The 18352-nt window shown below is 48.9% G+C and overlaps 1 protein-coding gene across 2 annotated transcripts in view; it reads right to left on the minus strand.

Moving 5' to 3' along the window:
- The window catches only part of LOC148505699 (inaD-like protein), a 319407-nt gene that overhangs the window by 287602 nt on the left and 13453 nt on the right, over positions 1 to 18352 (minus strand). For both annotated transcript variants that reach the window (XM_088447870.1, XM_088447869.1), the window contains exons 5-7: positions 9618 to 9757; positions 8241 to 8424; positions 3280 to 3408 (exon numbers count right to left, since the gene is read on the minus strand). In XM_088447870.1, coding sequence (XP_088303996.1) covers positions 3280 to 3408; positions 8241 to 8424; positions 9618 to 9757 — 453 coding nt within the window. The remainder of the gene's footprint in view (positions 1 to 3279; positions 3409 to 8240; positions 8425 to 9617; positions 9758 to 18352) is intronic.

Genomic DNA, 18352 nt, shown 5'->3' on the forward strand with positions numbered 1-18352 from the left:
GTATATTAGATTAATTTTTAATTAACCTTTTGTGATCATAGCTTTCTGATGCACCCCTGTGCAAGATCATTTATAATAACCTGTGTCAGCTGCCTTTTTGGTAGTATGATAGAAGCTATGTTTGCTGACTGCCTTGCCTTTAAAAGCCATTAGTTGGTAGGTGAGCTTTAAAACAGTTAACATATTCTCAGTTTAAACTCTGTGATAGCAGCTACCAGGTTTCCATAAGTATGACAGATAATGTAGGACCTGCAGAGAAATGGGGTCCCGTGATGAGGGCTGCAGGCTTAAATGCATTGATCAATCCATGAACCAAAACCCCATCATTTATTTATATATATATTATTGTGAGTGATTTAACAATGGTGAGTGCAGAGTTTTCTGTAAAATAAATTTACATATTTTACATATATATATATATATATAACTTGTGTGAGAGATATTTTCGATTATTTATTTGAAAATGTGTCCTGCTTGGATTTTTAGCACCAAGCCACATATATTCAGCGACTTTGAAATGATGCTCCGACATTAGCTATATGAAAGGGATGTTAGTTAATGAAGACATTGTAAAACACATAAAATATATTAGTACCGGAGATTAATATCAGGTTTTATTTAACACGAGTCCAGGCAAAATTAGCCATTTTTTTTTTTGCATCTTTTCTTTTAATTGAATCCCAATTTTCCAGCACGCCGCACTGAGCCGCTTAAATGCCTTATTTATCTCCAGAGTTAAATTGATGAGACCTATTTATTTTTGCAATTAACCAGCCATAAACCCCTTTAAATTCCAGAAGCAGGCCTCTTAATCCAGATAGTATATGGTCACATTTACAGCCAATGTATTTTAAATTAAAAAAGGCAAAAACGTTTAGACTGAGCTCGTCACGGCAGAAGGGAAATTGAGAGCGCAGCTCAATGTCCGGCATATATCATATCATAGGATACTGCATAAAATAATGAATGTTCTCTTTACATAAAAGAATGCATAAAAAAAAAAATACTCATTTATTAAAAGACATTCGCTGACTGCATATTCGCTGACAGCATATTGGAGCTATACATACAACTTCTATCCATATAAACTTTTTAAAATAACTTTTTTTAAAAAGCCGATTATATTAACAGAATGTTACACTGATAATAATTTATGAGAACATAAACTGTGCAGCAATTTAAATTGCAGGATTAAAGGATGGTATTCCCGCAGGGATGGACTAGAGCTGCCATTTTTTATGGCAAGCATGCAAATAAAAGGGGCATGGTCACACCTCATGGGGGTGTGGTCTTTCAGCACGCCTCATCTCTCTGAATGCCGGCCGAGCAGGGGGCCGGGAGGCGGAGCTGCTCGACTACACTTTTGGCTGGCCGGATCAGCCCATCAGTACTATCTGGCACTTGCCAGCCCATCAGTACTAGCTGGCACTTGCCAGCCCATCAGTACTAGCTGGCACTTGCCAGCCCATCAGTACTACCTGGCACTTGCCAGTACTATCTGGCACGCAGGCAGCTTTGCAAATGCGACCCTTGCATATATGGTAATGCAGCAGGAGGCTTCACGCCTCTTGTGCATTACTTATCCAAGCTGCGTTGTTCAATGCGGCATCGGATAATCTGCGTACCATCGGCCGGCTGCGGTGATCCCTGGGGTCCCAGCCGCCTCAGTTTATAGGAAGAGGCCAGGAAATCTCCGTCAGCCGGCGGAGATCCTGGCTTCTTCCCCCCTCTGCAACGGCGGCGACACGCCTCCGTTTCGGGAAAAGGAGGGCTATCGCCGCCCCCTCCCCGTCCACAAACAGCAGCAGACTGTCTATCACTGCCAGTCTGCTGCCAGTCTGTGAGAGAGTTCGCAGGACCCATTCAGCACACTCGCGGAATGGGTCCTGCGCCTGCACAGATTCCCAAACATCAGGAATCTGCATTCAGGCCCACAGGCCTCAGATCAACATGTACAAGGTAAACGTGGGCTGGAGCAGTGGAAACACTACACACTGGCCTCAGATCACCATAAGAAATGCTATTAGGCTCTGAAGCAGTGGAAAGACATTCTCTGGAGTGTCGGATCATACGTCACGATCTGGCAGTCTGCTGGACAAACCTTGGTTTGGCAGATGCCTGGAGAAAGCTTCCTGCCCGAATGCGTAAGACAAACTGTAAAGTTTGGTGGAGGGAGGAACAGAGCCATAACTAGACTTTTTGGTGCCCTGTGCCAGAAAGAGCATCGGCGCCCCCTTAATTTTTCAAAGGGACATAATGCACCCAAAAAAGGGCCATGGCCTCATGGGGAAGGACCAGGGAAGATATAGGAGAGGCCAGGAGATGAAATAAGAGGAAGCTACAAGCAACAAGTACTACCCTAGCTACGGCCCTGGGGAGGAATGACGATCTGGGACTATCTTTCAGGACTTCTAAAGACTATGCTTCTACAGAAACCGTTTTGGGAAAGCCCTTTTTGGTACACCATGACAATGTCCCCGTGCACAAAGTGAGGTCAATCATAAAATGCTGCGGTTTGTGTGGAAGACCTTGACTGGCCTGCACCCAACCCTGACCTCAACCCAGTGGCCTCACAAGGGCCGCACCCAGGTGTCAACTGCCGAGGGATGACAACAAGGTGCAGACTCCCCGTCAGTGACAGGAGCAGAGAGCTGCACTGTAGTATTAAGTGCAGCACTCTGCTCCCACACCCCTGTTAGAAGCACGGGGCCATGGGGGGTTCAGGCAGTGAGGCCACGTGGCCATCCCTCCCCGCAGCGGATAACACCGCGGGATACACACACACACGCCACTGCCTTAATCCAATTGACAGTGCAGGGTAAATAACAGGGCGACCGGGGCAGTTGTCCAGAAGCCGCCACACACAGCTACATTACAAGCATGGATCACAAGCATGGATGGCACTGTGGTGGCATAATGTGAACTGGAGTTTCAATACACTTGAGGTGCTGGGAGCAGTTACACATTATACTTTTGAACAGCATATCATTTTGACAACTTTATTGGTAGGGCCTCCACAAGTTTGTTGCCCCGGGGCCCCCCCATAAACCTTAATCCGGACCTGCCCATCAAACATTTTTAAAATGTATTGGAACTTGGACTGTGTGCCAGATCTTATCGCCCAATACACAGGGGGGGGCGGATTAAAAAGAAATGTCTAACGAGCCTCAATCCGTTGTGAGTTTATGTATTTCAAGGTATTTTCATGCACATACTGTTTATATAATCCTAATTATTCACTGTGCAATAAACATTATAGAAAATGGGAAGATAAATTACCCGATCGGCCAGTCCCCCGGGTACAATTGTTCTGACAATTACACCGCTGGCTTTTCCGCTAACAATCCCGAATCCTAATCCTGATCCATCGTTAATGAGCTCAATATCTTCCACGTGGCCCCAGCAGATCTGCAATTCGTAAAACACAAAGACAGGTTTTTATTTTAAACAAATTCCAAATGTTTAATACATCAGCAGACACTCACTATCCCATGAAAACATGGACAGGACTGACCGTGCTACAGAATCAAAATAATTCTTATTATAATTGTATTTCTTAGATTTACAGCATTTTCAAGCAGAGCACATGAATGAGCAGAATGGGAGTGATCTGCCTTGAAGGGTTTCTAGGGAAAGCCTGCCGTCCTCCCATATGGTTCCCATCTAATGAACAATAGCAGTTGCCCAGTTTAATAATAGCCTATATTTAAAATCTACATATGCTGTTCGTCTACAGAGCACTTGCGACGGAGGCCGCTGATCAGATTAGCCTTGCTCTGATGGGCTGCAATTATTCACATGCCGAGTTAGGCCATAGTTAACTACAGAGGAAAGTATCGGACGCTGGAGCCAGACATCACTTCCTCCAACATAGAAGCTTTGGTATAAAGAGGAACGGAGCCACATAGTACTATATTTAGGAAATGGTATGATATGCCGACTGAAATCCCAACAGTGGAAGGCCGCATGGTACAGAATGCCGAGAGCGGTAGGTAAGTACTCTAACCTACCCACCCCTAACACTAACCCTCCCTTAGGGTTGCCTAACCTCCCCCCCCAGGGTGCCTAATCTGAACCCCTCCTCCCCGCACCTTAAACCTTACTCTTCCCGGGGGGGGGGGTGCCAAACCTTAATCTCCTCCCGGGGATGGCTAAACCTAACCCCCCCTTTCCGGAGAACACATTCACTACTTACCCGTCTGGACGATCGCGATTGCAGTGCTTCGAGATGCAGATGTCGGTATCCTGTTCACCTTCGGGATATCGGCATATTGCCGGGCGTCGAGATTCTGGCGTCGGTATATCGATGCCCAGCATTCTGTCCGCCGGCAATATGACTGCATCCCCTATATTTATTCTCGTGTACCCGACAATCCTAATGCATCTATATGCAGCACATAGGGCTCTATTTACTACAATCCGCATATTGAATGCGGATTGTAGTGTGATATTACCGAGTGAATTCGCATTGCGAATTCAGGCAATATCACAGGGATTTACTATATATCCCTTGCAGGGACAGAGCTTGTGATAAAGCTCTGTCCCTGCGGATCCCATCCGCACTCTAGTCGCGGTATTTTCGAAAAAATACCGCAACTAAGAGCCCGCGCATGCGCCGATCCACCGTCCCTGCTACCCCCCACCGACGCTAAGCCCCGCCCCCCGCGATCACGGACCCACGCGACCTCCCCTCCCTTCATTACACTTACCTGCATCCTCCTGGCCTCCGGTGATCTTCTCCGGGCTTCCCGATCAGGTGATCTCCCATACTGCACTGGGACCCGATCACCTGATGACCGGGCCGCAGTGCACTATGGGAGACCAGCTGACCGGAGAGGAGCCATCACCGGAGGCCCAATCACCGGTCCCTGGATTCAGGTAAGTAAAAAAAAAAGTTTAAATTTTTTTTTTCTTTTTTTTACGGCAATCAGCTTGCGGTCTGTTTAGACCACATAGCTGATTACTGGTACCGGCTCCCGCCTCTGCTCTCCCCGTTAGAGCAGAGTGGGAGCCCGGTAACCGGGGGAGACCCTGGATAACGCCACCTCCAGGTGGTGTTATTATCACAGGGCTTCCCCCGGTATTTTTTTACAATTTATTTTTAGTAACTCTGGTCAGATCACATTTCCGATTACAATTATGGGAAATGCGATCTGCTTTACTAAAAATAAAAGTGATACTAGGGGTTGGAGTAGAGTTTTACTAATTCTACTCCAATTGCCCTGTAATAACTACAGGTGAAACTAAAATAATGTGAAAAGGGTGTGAAAACACCCTTTTTCACTTTATTTTAGTAAAAATAATGTTAATAAATAGAGCCCATAGTCTTTTCTTTTTAAAAATTCTCCCAGCGGTTGGCAATTTATGGCTAATGCCAGTGGCACCAATATTCAAATTAGAGGGAGGAGACTGTGTCACTACCAAAGTAAATTAAAAAGTATAGATGGTCCATAAGCACCATTGTCTTGGTGGACAGGAGGATAAAAAAATTATAAAATGCATCTTGTAACATTAAAAAGAATAAAGAACCCAAACACTTATCAACAAAACACCTTTCACTCTAACTAGCCCCTGAGTAGCATATTACATGAAAGAACCATTTAGTATGAAAGTTTCTAGTAGCATTTACAAATACATAAGCAAATTTAAAATACAATTTCTAATTATTTATTTGGATACATGACCCTTCAGATATGCTCATGATACTAGAGCTTCCCGTGTGACAGGATGTGCTCCTTCCACGATATACAGTAACTCTCAGTCTGTATCTTCCTGCTGCCTCCATTCCCTTCCTCACATCATGTCACTGCCCCTGTCACATGCAGCCCTGTCCTCACTAACATATCACTCATCTCCTGATATACTCTGTGCTGCTGGTGGGACCTGCTCCTTCCACTATATAACTCTCAGCCTGTGGCTTCCTGCTGCCTCCATTCCCCTCCTCACATCATGTCACTGCCCCTGTCACATGCAGCCCTGTCCTCACTAACATATCACTCATCTCCTGATATACTCTGTGCTGCTGGTGGGACCTGCTCCTTCCACTATATAACTCTCAGCCTGTGGCTTCCTGCTGCCTCCATTCCCCTCCTCACATCATGTCACTGCCCCTGTCACATGCAGCCCTGTCCTCACTAACATATCACTCATCTCCTGATATTCTCTGTGCTGCTGGGGGACCCTGCTCCTTCCACTATATAACTCTCAGCCTGTGACTTCATGCTGCCTCCATTCCCCTCCTCACATCATGTCACTGCCCCTGTAACAGGCAGCCCTGTCCTTACTCAATCACATGACTGGACAGGTCACTGCCTCTCAGCTGACTCCTCTCCTGAAAGAATCAGCATTACAAAAGATATAACTGGTTTTTCTATTCACCAGCACCTTATAATGGGGGACAAGCAGCATATGAAGACTGAATACTTAGAGGGGTATTCAATATGAAAAGTTAACTTCACTGTCGAAGTTAACGTTTCATATCGGAGTTTTTACCTGCGTTAAAGTATCGGGCGCGCTCACGCTTATCCCCGTATTCAATATAAAATTAACGAAAACGGGAAACTCCGAAGTTGGATTTGCGTAAAGTTACGAATTTTTCCTTAAAAAAATTGTAAGACCTCCCTAAAGTAGTAAAAACATGGGGGAACACTATGGGTACTCCCGTTTTAGCCTGTAAAAGTCGGGGATTTAAATAGCCGCAGCAGGTGTTTTTCCCGACATTGAAGAAGTGATGCAGAAGAGCACTTAGGTTATTTTTTTTGTTTTTTTAAGTGGTCCCATCAAATTTGGGGTACATGAAAATGGGTACTAGCATAGTCTGATGTCCCTAAAGTAAGTTTTCAAAAATTCTGCATTTGTGCACCTGCCGCTATAATTCTATTCTAGAAAACACCTGCCGCATACTTGCAGAATAGCCCTGAACCTATTTCCCTATTGTTAAACAATTTTTTCCCTTTTTTTTTTTTTCACCCCAATTTTTAAATTAATTTTTTGGGGTGTCCCTATTTTTTTTTTTTTTTACTTTTTTTGACACAGTTCTTTTTTAAATGTCAATCTCAGGGGTGCAGGCTATGTTTTTTAAGCCTGCACCCCTAAATCCCAATTCTGCACTTTTTTTCGCCACCTATTCAATGGTGAAAAGTTATCCCCGTTTTTTATCAAAGACTCTTCAAAACTGCGATAAGTCTTTGAAATTGAATACGGTGTAAAAGTAAAACCTGCGTTAATGACGTCATACCTCCGATATTAACGCAAAAACGATGTTATCGCTCCCATATTGAATACCCCTGTTCAGGTGCTCAGAGCCGCTTCAAAACAAATTACCGTATATACTCGAGTATAAGCCGAGTTTTTCAGCACATTTTTTTGTATAAGTATAAGCCCCCTCGGCTTATACTCGAGTGAAGTGTAGCGCTGACCGGACGGAGTTCGGTCAGCGCTACACAGCACAAACACACAGCCGCTGGAGCCGGCAGCTGTGTGTTTGTTGTAATCAGCAGCCGCTGAGACTCTGTCAGACTCACATCGGCTGTTGCTGCTCCCACTGCGGGAGCCATCTTCCCGCTCCCGCAGTGGGTAATGGGAGAGACGTCATGAGTAATGACGTCTCTCCCATAATGCAAAGCGGCCAGAGGAGCTGTTAGCGGCAGGACCAGGAGCGGGGGTTTCAGGTGAGTGATTTATTTTTTTTATTCTTAATACGTCTCTCTCTACTGGGGGGAGGGGGGGGAATACAGGGGTCACTACCAGTGGGGGATTACCAATGGGGGCACTAAAAGGGGGGGGGGGGATTACTACTGAGGGCACTACCAGCTGCTGCATTTCCCATCCTAGGCTTATACTCGAGTCAATAAGTTTTCCCAGTTTTTTGTGGTAAAAGTAGGTACCTCGGCGTATATTCGGGTCGACTTATACTCGAGTATATACGGTAAATAATAGTTGAAGCACAAAAGGTCACACGGCCACCGGCACCAGTTACCCTCCAGTTATCAGTGGCAAAGCCCTTTCATCAAATGGAGATGTAAGCAATCACAGGAAGATAGGGCTACTGAGGGTGAAGGGGGTAGGTTTTAAAGTAACTTGTTCTTGACTGATCAGAGCTAATCACGTGTTGGCTGCTATGGTTGATTACACATCTATACTATCCGAACCATGCTCCGACACACAGCTTTAATCATAAAAAAAAACTAAAATACCAACACCCCCAATGCAGTATAACTATAGAAGGGAATGGGACGTACCTGGTCATCCAGCTGATAAGCTTGGCTCTGAGGAGCGATTGGCACCGGCTGTTTTGCAACAACCAAATGTATGTTTCCCGATGACTGTTGGAGTAAGGTTATAGCCTCCTGGTGCGAGACATTCATGTCCAACGGGGTGTAGTTAATTGCCAATATCTGGTCATTCTCCTTAAGCCTTCCATCCCTGAAAATGATACTTGCTGGGTTTTATTTTGCTTTAGTTTTTAAAACCGTATAAATAACGCCTGCTGTGGCCACGTGCGATGTTTAATACACTTGTCGCTTCCATACAGCTCCCCCGAAAAACCAGACCCAATACTTTAAACCCATTTTCAACGGGTTTTTTTTTTTCCCGCCAAAGATTCGCTCTTGCCTATTTTTCAACGAAGTACACAACTTACAAAAAGAAATTGTGGTAATTTATCATTGGGGGGGGGGGGGGGGGGTACAAAGGGTTCTGAAAGAAATACCCACATTTTTAGGCAAAAATAGGGATTTTTCTTTTTTTTTTCTCCAGGTCTGAGATGGAGAAAACTTTTCTCCTGTTTTTTACTATGAATGTGCGATACAATCGTCCGACAATCAGACGATAGTATCGCCGCTGACTGAATACGGCCCTCAATCTGAGCCAGTCAGTCACCAAGCTCCACGGTAGTCACATGATGGCAGAAGGAGAGAAGGGTATTGTATTTATGCTATGTGTATTCTAAGACCTCGCTACATCTTTTCATGCGACTGTGGTTGCCATGGTAACCACACAACATTTTTTTTATGTGCTCTAGAACCAGCATTCATGACAATACCACCTATGAATTCACTGCAGCTAGTGCCATCACGGAGGCCGTATTTATACACTGGTAAAACCCGCTGTGCGAAGATGATTTAAAACTCTACCATGACCTGCAATAAGTTCTCACGTTTACCCAATAAAGAACACATGCTTCCATTTATTGAATAAATTGTGAAGGTAGACATTCACCTGTGAGCATAAAGCTCGGTGCCTCATTAAGTACAAAAAACGGACACCTACAGATGCAAATCATTCTGAATGCATGCAGGTTAATAATGCCTGTTTCAGTCGCTTTATGCCATAAATATGTATTACGCCATCTGGTATCAATGACCAGTGTGAAAAGATGTGGCCTTACCTGACCCAGCACATAATTACCAACGTTACAGAAAAATAATGTAACTGAATGCCTCAGTCACAGAACATAGCTCCCCCCACCCCCGGCCAATTAGACTCCAATACGTTTTCTATCGTTGACGGTTTAGATTTTGTAAATTATGGGCCTACCCTCTATTACATAAACAAGAAAGCACTGAAAACCGATTTGAAAGATGGGAAGAAAATAAAGTAAAGTATTTAAATCTTACCTGTCTGCGAGGCTTCCTGCTTGGACCCCTCTGATAAATACGCCAACTTTCCCCACGCTGGGATTCTTCACTGCGACCACACTAAACCCAAGGCCTCCCACGGAAGGTTTTTCTATATCTATATATTCTATTTGCCTGCCCTAATGAAAAACAAAAAAACAAAATAGAATTTTGATTTGTGTGAGCTGATGTCTCTGCCAACACGTTCAATCTGCTCCGGAGAGACTGGGGAACTCTGAGAAATTTATATCCTGTAAGACAGAACAAACTCAGCACTTTGATAATAAATTAATTCTGCAGAGGATCTCACTTCATTACTTTCAGTGAATAGAGAGACCGCTTCGCCCCCGCTCGGTGCCTGAAAACCTCAGGGAATTTCAGGACTATTTTCACACTTCATTCTCCGGCTAAATAAGTTGTACTATAGGTTCCTGCTTAAATGGAGACTGAATTAACTGCCGTTTGTCAAATGCATATGTTCTCGTTGGGATTTTTGTTTTTGTTTTGAATAATGAACTTTTGGCTTGCGTATTCCAGAAATGACAGGAATTTTTTTTTTTTATCCCACTAAAATGGGCTTCATTATCTAAGGAATTTCAATTGGGGGCACAAAACAACACAGGACAGCAATTAATACACAAACGGCTGTCTGTGCCTTACCATGCTACTTCAAGAGCTTGCTATAACCCAGCCCATACTTTCCAACCCTCCCTCATTGTCAGGGAGACTCCCTGAAATAGCAGCAATCTCCCTCATTTCACCTTACCCCCATTATGATACTGTTCTATAAAAGAAAAAACATATATATACATTCAAATGGGATCATTAGTATAATTTCCCTGCATTGGGTATAAGGCACAATGATCCCTACTGCTACAGGCATTTTCTGAGAAGTATCAGTATATTTTCATCAACAAGTAGATCTTACTAACAGCTTTGGGGCTCATTTACATGTGGATATAAATCAATTTTATGACACGCCCCCAGATGTAGCAGTACACGCCCATTTTAACACGCGCTCGTAGGTGCTGCTTTCACAATCTCCCTGAAATACTTTTTCTAAAGTAGGCAAGTATGACCCAGTCTCATAATAAGAAGCTTGCCTCTAAGATTACACTCCAGTGCTAGTTTTCCCTTTAGCCGAATTACAATTACTGTACTCCTAAAAGAAGGTTTGCCTGAAACCAGCACATTACAAGGCAGCACCCCGGGCCTATTCAAACGATAAATGGCCCGGTAACCATGTGGAAACTCTAGTTACCACATTTTTAAGTTACTGGGCCATTCATCATGGACCCCTCATATTCAGCAAACTGTTTTCGGAGTCTGCTGCCGAGAACAAGCGCCATTTTCAGACGACGCTTGTTCTGGGATCCCAGCTCCTTCCTATGGGAAGGAGTTTCGGGGATGCGAAGAGGGATCCGAGCGGATCCCTCCACCACCTCCTCACCAGCTCCCCGGCGGCTGTGCGCATGCGTGACATGGGGAGCAGGTAAGTAACGCAGCTACAGAAGTAGCTGCGATACTTTCCACGGGGACAACTGCTTTTCGGAGCATTTGTCCCCTCACCGGAGCAATGATGAATTGCTCCGGTGTCAGGCTTCCCCAGCTGCGAGTTGGGTACTAAAAGTAGCCCTCGCAGCGACTTCTAAACTTCCTCATCGGAGGCCATACAGCCTTCGATGATGAATAGGCCCCAGAGTCTCAATAATTTGTAATCGATATGTTGCATGGACGATACCTATAGTATTACAGCATGAATAGAGAACTCTCTGGGAAAGATTCAATTGTTGCCCAGGCAGCGTTGCAGTTCACTTGTTCTGTGCGCCCACTAATTATCCTGGTCTAAAGTCCACGGGTTTATCGCACATTTTTGCTTGCACCCTCCTGAGGTTGAGAGTAGAAATGCTGGCACCTATCACACCTGAACGGAGCAACAATTGAATTGCTCCGTCAGGTGCCCTAACAAAAATAGCCACCCGCACAACAACTGAATCACCCCCTCGCTGCGCACTTTTTCCTCCCTCAGTTTTCCTGTCGTACTGCTAGTCTAAACACCAATGGTAAGCTTTCAGCTCATAGTACAGTATTGTTACAGATGACCAGCTCTTCACATGTGTAGGTATATTACATATGTGCTCTTTTTCTAATGCACAGTTGGAATGCAATACACTGTTAGAAGGGTACCAGTGTCATTGGGTACAGGATACCAGACGACTTTTGTTGCAGCGGCTACTGTGACTTTATGTGAATGCCGCAGCTGATGGTCGTCCTAATGAGATGTCCACCAGGCAACGGCACAAATTTGTCATTTTCCGTATATAGACGCATTATCAGTGAACCATCGGACATTGCACCTTTGCATGGCAGGCACAGAATGTCTGAAGGACTATGGCCATCGGTGTCAGTCTCCGAAACCAATACACTCGTGCCCGTTAGCCTCTCCCTAGTTACTACCCAGAAACGCCCATCAAAATTGCATGGATCTCCATGCAAATAAGATTTGCGCCCCCCCAGGCGGTAGCTATCAGAACGCATGTACAGTGCAACTCGGATGCATACGCAGAGAGATTTGCGCCCGGTGCTTTCCCTGTGTCTGACTCATAATCACCCTGAGTTGCCATGTACATAATCACAGTCATTTGCTGCATTTCCGATGTATCGAGCCATTAATCAGCCGTTATACTAGGCTGATACTCAGGGAGAATTCTTATACCAGTGTATGCGAATTTGTTTACAGATAACATTTCAATGACCACATTCAGGCTCTAACGAGCTGGTTATTGCGACTCATTACTATCAGAGCTGCCCAATGGCTCATTGTGTCTGGATAAAGGATGGCCAACCATGGGGACGCCACCCGCTGCATTATAACAGTACTTTTGACTAGCCAGATGCTTTTAGGCCCGTCATCAAGGGGATATAGATACAAAAGCAGTCAGAAAGTAATTTGGAATAAGTTAAAGATTTTACAGTTATATATTAAGGGGTTGATGCGCAGTTAGACTTATGCTAGCTTGCGTAGCCTAAAACAGTCAAACTGCCTGGCTCTGTGTGAGCACAGAGAACACGTGTATGCAGATAAAATGCATAAAGAAGATGAAAAATATAAGCGTAAATCTGACAGTTGCGCCTGAATGTTATTGGAGAGGCGGGATGGAGCGGACTGGCGTATGCAGAGTACAGTAAGGGCGTGTAACTGCGAATAAATGTGTACCACTACAGAGAATCATACAGGTCTGTAATCAGCGGTATCATTCGTTGGTGCCTAAAGGCTGATGTAAATAAACAATTAAGAGGATGGCACACAACCGCACACCCTGACAACTTCTGATTGGCTGACCGGTAATTTATCTCCGAAGTGGATAATAGTTTTTGTTTTCTTCATGTGAAGTCAATTTATATGTAGAAGTGTTTTAGCAATTTTATTTTTTTTTAAATGTGAATTTGTCCCGTACGCTTGTCAAAGTCGCTCAGATCCTGACGCTTGCCCATTCTTCCTGCTTCAAACGCATCATCCTAAAGAACTGAATGTTCACTTGCTGCCCAATATATCCTTCCCTTTGACAGGTGGCATTGTAACGAGATAATCAATGTTATACACTTCACTTGTCAGTGGTTTTATTGTTATGGCTGATCGGTGTATATCTGTGCGGCTATTTTTTAGTGTAAATGACATCCAATATACATCATGCACTAAATACGGATCATTTAACCAAGTTCAAAGATTGCGACAGAACTGTGTACTATGCAGAACATCAAACACTGTAGGCGGCAGTCATTCATCTTGTTGATCAAAACTTAAATAAGTAAACCCAACCTTTGCAATTCATGAATAGAAACTGGCACTTTCTTTTTGCAAGCTCTAATGTCCTGTTTATCAGTAAACCTCAATCACCACATGCACCAAGTTTATGCCTCATTTGTACAAATGTCAGCATTCCAGATAGAAGGCTGGAGAACATTGCCAAAAAAAATAGACTTGGACCCAGGGCCATCTTAACATAAGGGCAAAATGGGCAGCTACCCAGGGCCCCACGATTCTAGGGGCCTTCCAGCAGGGTTAGGTCTAGACTATACAAGGCTGATGGACCTGTGACGTCACACCCACGTGACCCGGCCTGAAAGGGGGAGGGGCAGGGATGTTAACGGGGGACCAAAAAAGTGTCCCCTCGCGGGCTCGCTGCACTCACCACGCTTTGGGCACGGTGGCTCGCCACAAATATTTATTCCCCCTCTATGCCCTAGTGGATGGTAACGCAGGAGCGGTCCAGCCTCCTGCAGCGGTCACGTGGTGGTTACGTCACAGAGGTCCTTTAGCCACATAGGAAATAGCAGCAACTCTTCCAGCAGGGGCAGTCTGGGCCGGGGACATCCACATGGAGCAGTGTTGCCTACCCTCCTGCATCCTGCGGGAGACCCCCGATCCCCTGTGAAGTCTCCCGCTGCCCCGGACAGTTCAAGAAATCCCCCGGGTTTCTCCCCACTGCCCGTCGAGTAACCGGACAGAGACTGTGCATGTGTCGGGGGGCGCAGTCTGGACAAGAGAACGTTACCTGTAGGCAGCCGCTGAGAACCAGAGTGGGTTTACCGTTGTCATCACAGGGAGGAGCCTGGCCAAGAGGGAGACACCCAGAGCAGATGCAGCCGCTAAGGACCAGAGTGTGCGGGTTACTAGGGTCATTACAGGGGGGAGGAGCCGGGAGCGGTTTACGTGCGAACAGCCCCATCGCAGGAGGAGAGGCATTGACAGGGTACTTGGCCCGAGATGGAGGGGAGAGACTGAACGTCTCCTCCAGGTACACGGATCTCAGCTAGTGGGTCGAGTAAGTGGCATAATGCCGATTCCAGTGCAAGGCATCCATTGGAGGGTGCTGTAATGGTGCTGGGTGACAGACGAGGAGGAGGAGGAGGAGGAGCTGCGCTGGGTGACAGACGAGGAGGAGGAGGAGGAGGAGCTGCGCTGGGTGACAGACGAGGAGGTGGAGGAGGAGGAGCTGCGCTGGGTGACAGACGAGGAGGAGGAGGAGCTGCGCTGGGTGACAGACGAGGAGGAGGAGGAGGAGGAGCTGCGCTGGGTGACAGACGAGGAGGAGGAGGAGGAGGAGCTGCGCTGGGTGACAGACGAGGAGGAGGAGGAGGAGGAGCTGCGCTGGGTGACAGACGAGGAGGAGGAGGAGGAGGAGCTGCGCTGGGTGACAGACGAGGAGGAGGAGGAGGAGGAGCTGCGCTGGGTGACAGACGAGGAGGAGGAGGAGGAGGAGCTGCGCTGGGTGACAGACGAGGAGGAGGAGGAGGAGGAGCTGCGCTGGGTGACAGACGAGGAGGAGGAGGAGGAGGAGCTGCGCTGGGTGACAGACGAGGAGGAGGAGGAGGAGGAGCTGCGCTGGGTGACAGACGAGGAGGAGGAGGAGGAGGAGCTGCGCTGGGTGACAGACGAGGAGGAGGAGGAGGAGGAGCTGCGCTGGGTGACAGACGAGGAGGAGGAGGAGGAGGAGCTGCGCTGGGTGACAGACGAGGAGGAGGAGGAGGAGGAGCTGCGCTGGGTGACAGACGAGGAGGAGGAGGAGGAGGAGCTGCGCTGGGTGACAGACGAGGAGGAGGAGGAGCTGCGCTGGGTGACAGACGAGGAGGAGGAGGAGCTGCGCTGGGTGACAGACGAGGAGGAGGAGGAGCTGCGCTGGGTGACAGACGAGGAGGAGGAGGAGCTGCGCTGGGTGACAGACGAGGAGGAGGAGGAGCTGCGCTGGGTGACAGACGAGGAGGAGGAGGAGCTGCGCTGGGTGACAGACGAGGAGGAGGAGGAGCTGCGCTGGGTGACAGACGAGGAGGAGGAGGAGCTGCGCTGGGTGACAGACGAGGAGGAGGAGGAGCTGCGCTGGGTGACAGACGAGGAGGAGGAGGAGCTGCGCTGGGTGACAGACGAGGAGGAGGAGGAGCTGCGCTGGGTGACAGACGAGGAGGAGGAGGAGCTGCGCTGGGTGACAGACGAGGAGGAGGAGGAGCTGCGCTGGGTGACAGACGAGGAGGAGGAGGAGCTGCGCTGGGTGACAGACGAGGAGGAGGAGGAGCTGCGCTGGGTGACAGACGAGGAGGAGGAGCTGCGCTGGGTGACAGACGAGGAGGAGGAGGAGCTGCGCTGGGTGACAGACGAGGAGGAGGAGGAGCTGCGCTGGGTGACAGACGAGGAGGAGGAGGAGCTGCGCTGGGTGACAGACGAGGAGGAGGAGGAGCTGCGCTGGGTGACAGACGAGGAGGAGGAGGAGCTGCGCTGGGTGACAGACGAGGAGGAGGAGGAGCTGCGCTGGGTGACAGACGAGGAGGAGGAGGAGCTGCGCTGGGTGACAGACGAGGAGGAGGAGGAGCTGCGCTGGGTGACAGACGAGGAGGAGGAGGAGCTGCGCTGGGTGACAGACGAGGAGGAGGAGGAGCTGCGCTGGGTGACAGACGAGGAGGAGGAGGAGCTGCGCTGGGTGACAGACGAGGAGGAGGAGGAGCTGCGCTGGGTGACAGACGAGGAGGAGGAGGAGCTGCGCTGGGTGACAGACGAGGAGGAGGAGGAGCTGCGCTGGGTGACAGACGAGGAGGAGGAGGAGCTGCGCTGGGTGACAGACGAGGAGGAGGAGGAGCTGCGCTGGGTGACAGACGAGGAGGAGGAGGAGCTGCGCTGGGTGACAGACGAGGAGGAGGAGCTGCGCTGGGTGACAGACGAGGAGGAGGAGCTGCGCTGGGTGACAGACGAGGAGGAGGAGCTGCGCTGGGTGACAGACGAGGAGGAGGAGCTGCGCTGGGTGACAGACGAGGAGGAGGAGCTGCGCTGGGTGACAGACGAGGAGGAGGAGCTGCGCTGGGTGACAGACGAGGAGGAGGAGCTGCGCTGGGTGACAGACGAGGAGGAGGAGCTGCGCTGGGTGACAGACGAGGAGGAGGAGCTGCGCTGGGTGACAGACGAGGAGGAGGAGCTGCGCTGGGTGACAGACGAGGAGGAGGAGCTGCGCTGGGTGACAGACGAGGAGGAGGAGCTGCGCTGGGTGACAGACGAGGAGGAGGAGCTGCGCTGGGTGACAGACGAGGAGGAGGAGCTGCGCTGGGTGACAGACGAGGAGGAGGAGCTGCGCTGGGTGACAGACGAGGAGGAGGAGCTGCGCTGGGTGACAGACGAGGAGGAGGAGCTGCGCTGGGTGACAGACGAGGAGGAGGAGCTGCGCTGGGTGACAGACGAGGAGGAGGAGCTGCGCTGGGTGACAGACGAGGAGGAGGAGCTGCGCTGGGTGACAGACGAGGAGGAGGAGCTGCGCTGGGTGACAGACGAGGAGGAGGAGGAGGAGCTGCGCTGGGTGACAGACGAGGAGGAGGAGGAGGAGCTGCGCTGGGTGACAGACGAGGAGGAGGAGGAGGAGCTGCGCTGGGTGACAGACGAGGAGGAGGAGGAGGAGGAGCTGCGCTGGGTGACAGACGAGGAGGAGGAGGAGGAGGAGCTGCGCTGGGTGACAGACGACGAGGAGGAGGAGGAGGAGGAGCTGCGCTGGGTGACAGACGAGGAGGAGCTGCGCTGGGTGACAGACGAGGAGGAAGAGGAGGAGGAGCTGCGCTGGGTGACAGACGAGGAGGAGGAGCTGCGCTGGGTGACAGACGAGGAGGAAGAGGAGGAGGAGCTGCGCTGGGTGACAGACGAGGAGGAAGAGGAGGAGGAGGAGGAGGAGGAGCTGCGCTGGGTGACAGACGAGGAGGAAGAGGAGGAGGAGGAGGAGCTGCGCTGGGTGACAGACGAGGAGGAAGAGGAGGAGGAGGAGGAGCTGCGCTGGGTGACAGACGAGGAGGAGGAAGAGCTGCGCTGGGTGACAGACGAGGAGGAGGAGCTGCGCTGGGTGACAGACGAGGAGGAAGAGGAGGAGCTGCGCTGGGTGACAGACGAGGAGGAGGAGGAGCTGCGCTGGGTGACAGACGAGGAGGAGGAGGAGGAGGAGGAGCTGCGCTGGGTGACAGAGGAGGAGGAAGAGGAGGAGGAGCTCCGCTGGGTGACAGAGGAGGAGGAGGAGGAGCTCCGCTGGGTGACAGAGGAGGAGGAGTTGCACTGGGTGACAGTATTGGCGTATTCTATTACTGAATATAATCTCCCTGAAACTAGTTTTCAAAAGTAGGAAAGTATGACATGGAGTGTGCAGCCACTTGCTACGTGCATAGGGTAGCCGGCAGGCAGGCTCCCCGGATGGTCTGATTGTGAATTACTCACAATCAGAGTGGCCAGACATCATTCTCTACCTGCCTCCCATCCTGCAGCCACAGAGCCGGATTAAGGAACTGCACTGCAAGCTGGAGAAGAGAAGAGGAAGGTTGAGTCCATAATTCTCGCTTTACATCATGATTTTATATGTTTGAACATTGACTTAATTGAAAATACCAATAAATCAAAAAGTTTAATTTAATTGACAGTTTACCTTTTTCTTCCTGTGTATGGGTGGGTCGGGGTCCCAGTGCATTGCTTTGCCCAGGGCTTACAATGCTGCTAAGACAGCTCTTAATATGCAGGTACAGGACTATGCCAGGATTTAAGGTTAACCACTTCCAGGGCGTGCAAGTTATGTACAGTAGGGGCAAGCATGTACCCTGCAGAAACGGACTAGTTAGAGGAACATACTGGAGAGGAAAAATTTCAACTCTACAAGCACTGGCTTGCCCAAGCAGCCAATGGATACCAGGGCTTTCTGCTGGGACTTCTAGTTCCACAACAGTAC

This window comes from Taudactylus pleione, unplaced genomic scaffold (genome assembly GCF_031769625.1).
Source record: "Taudactylus pleione unplaced genomic scaffold, aTauple2 ptg000442l, whole genome shotgun sequence".
NCBI classification, from domain to species: domain Eukaryota; kingdom Metazoa; phylum Chordata; class Amphibia; order Anura; family Myobatrachidae; genus Taudactylus; species Taudactylus pleione.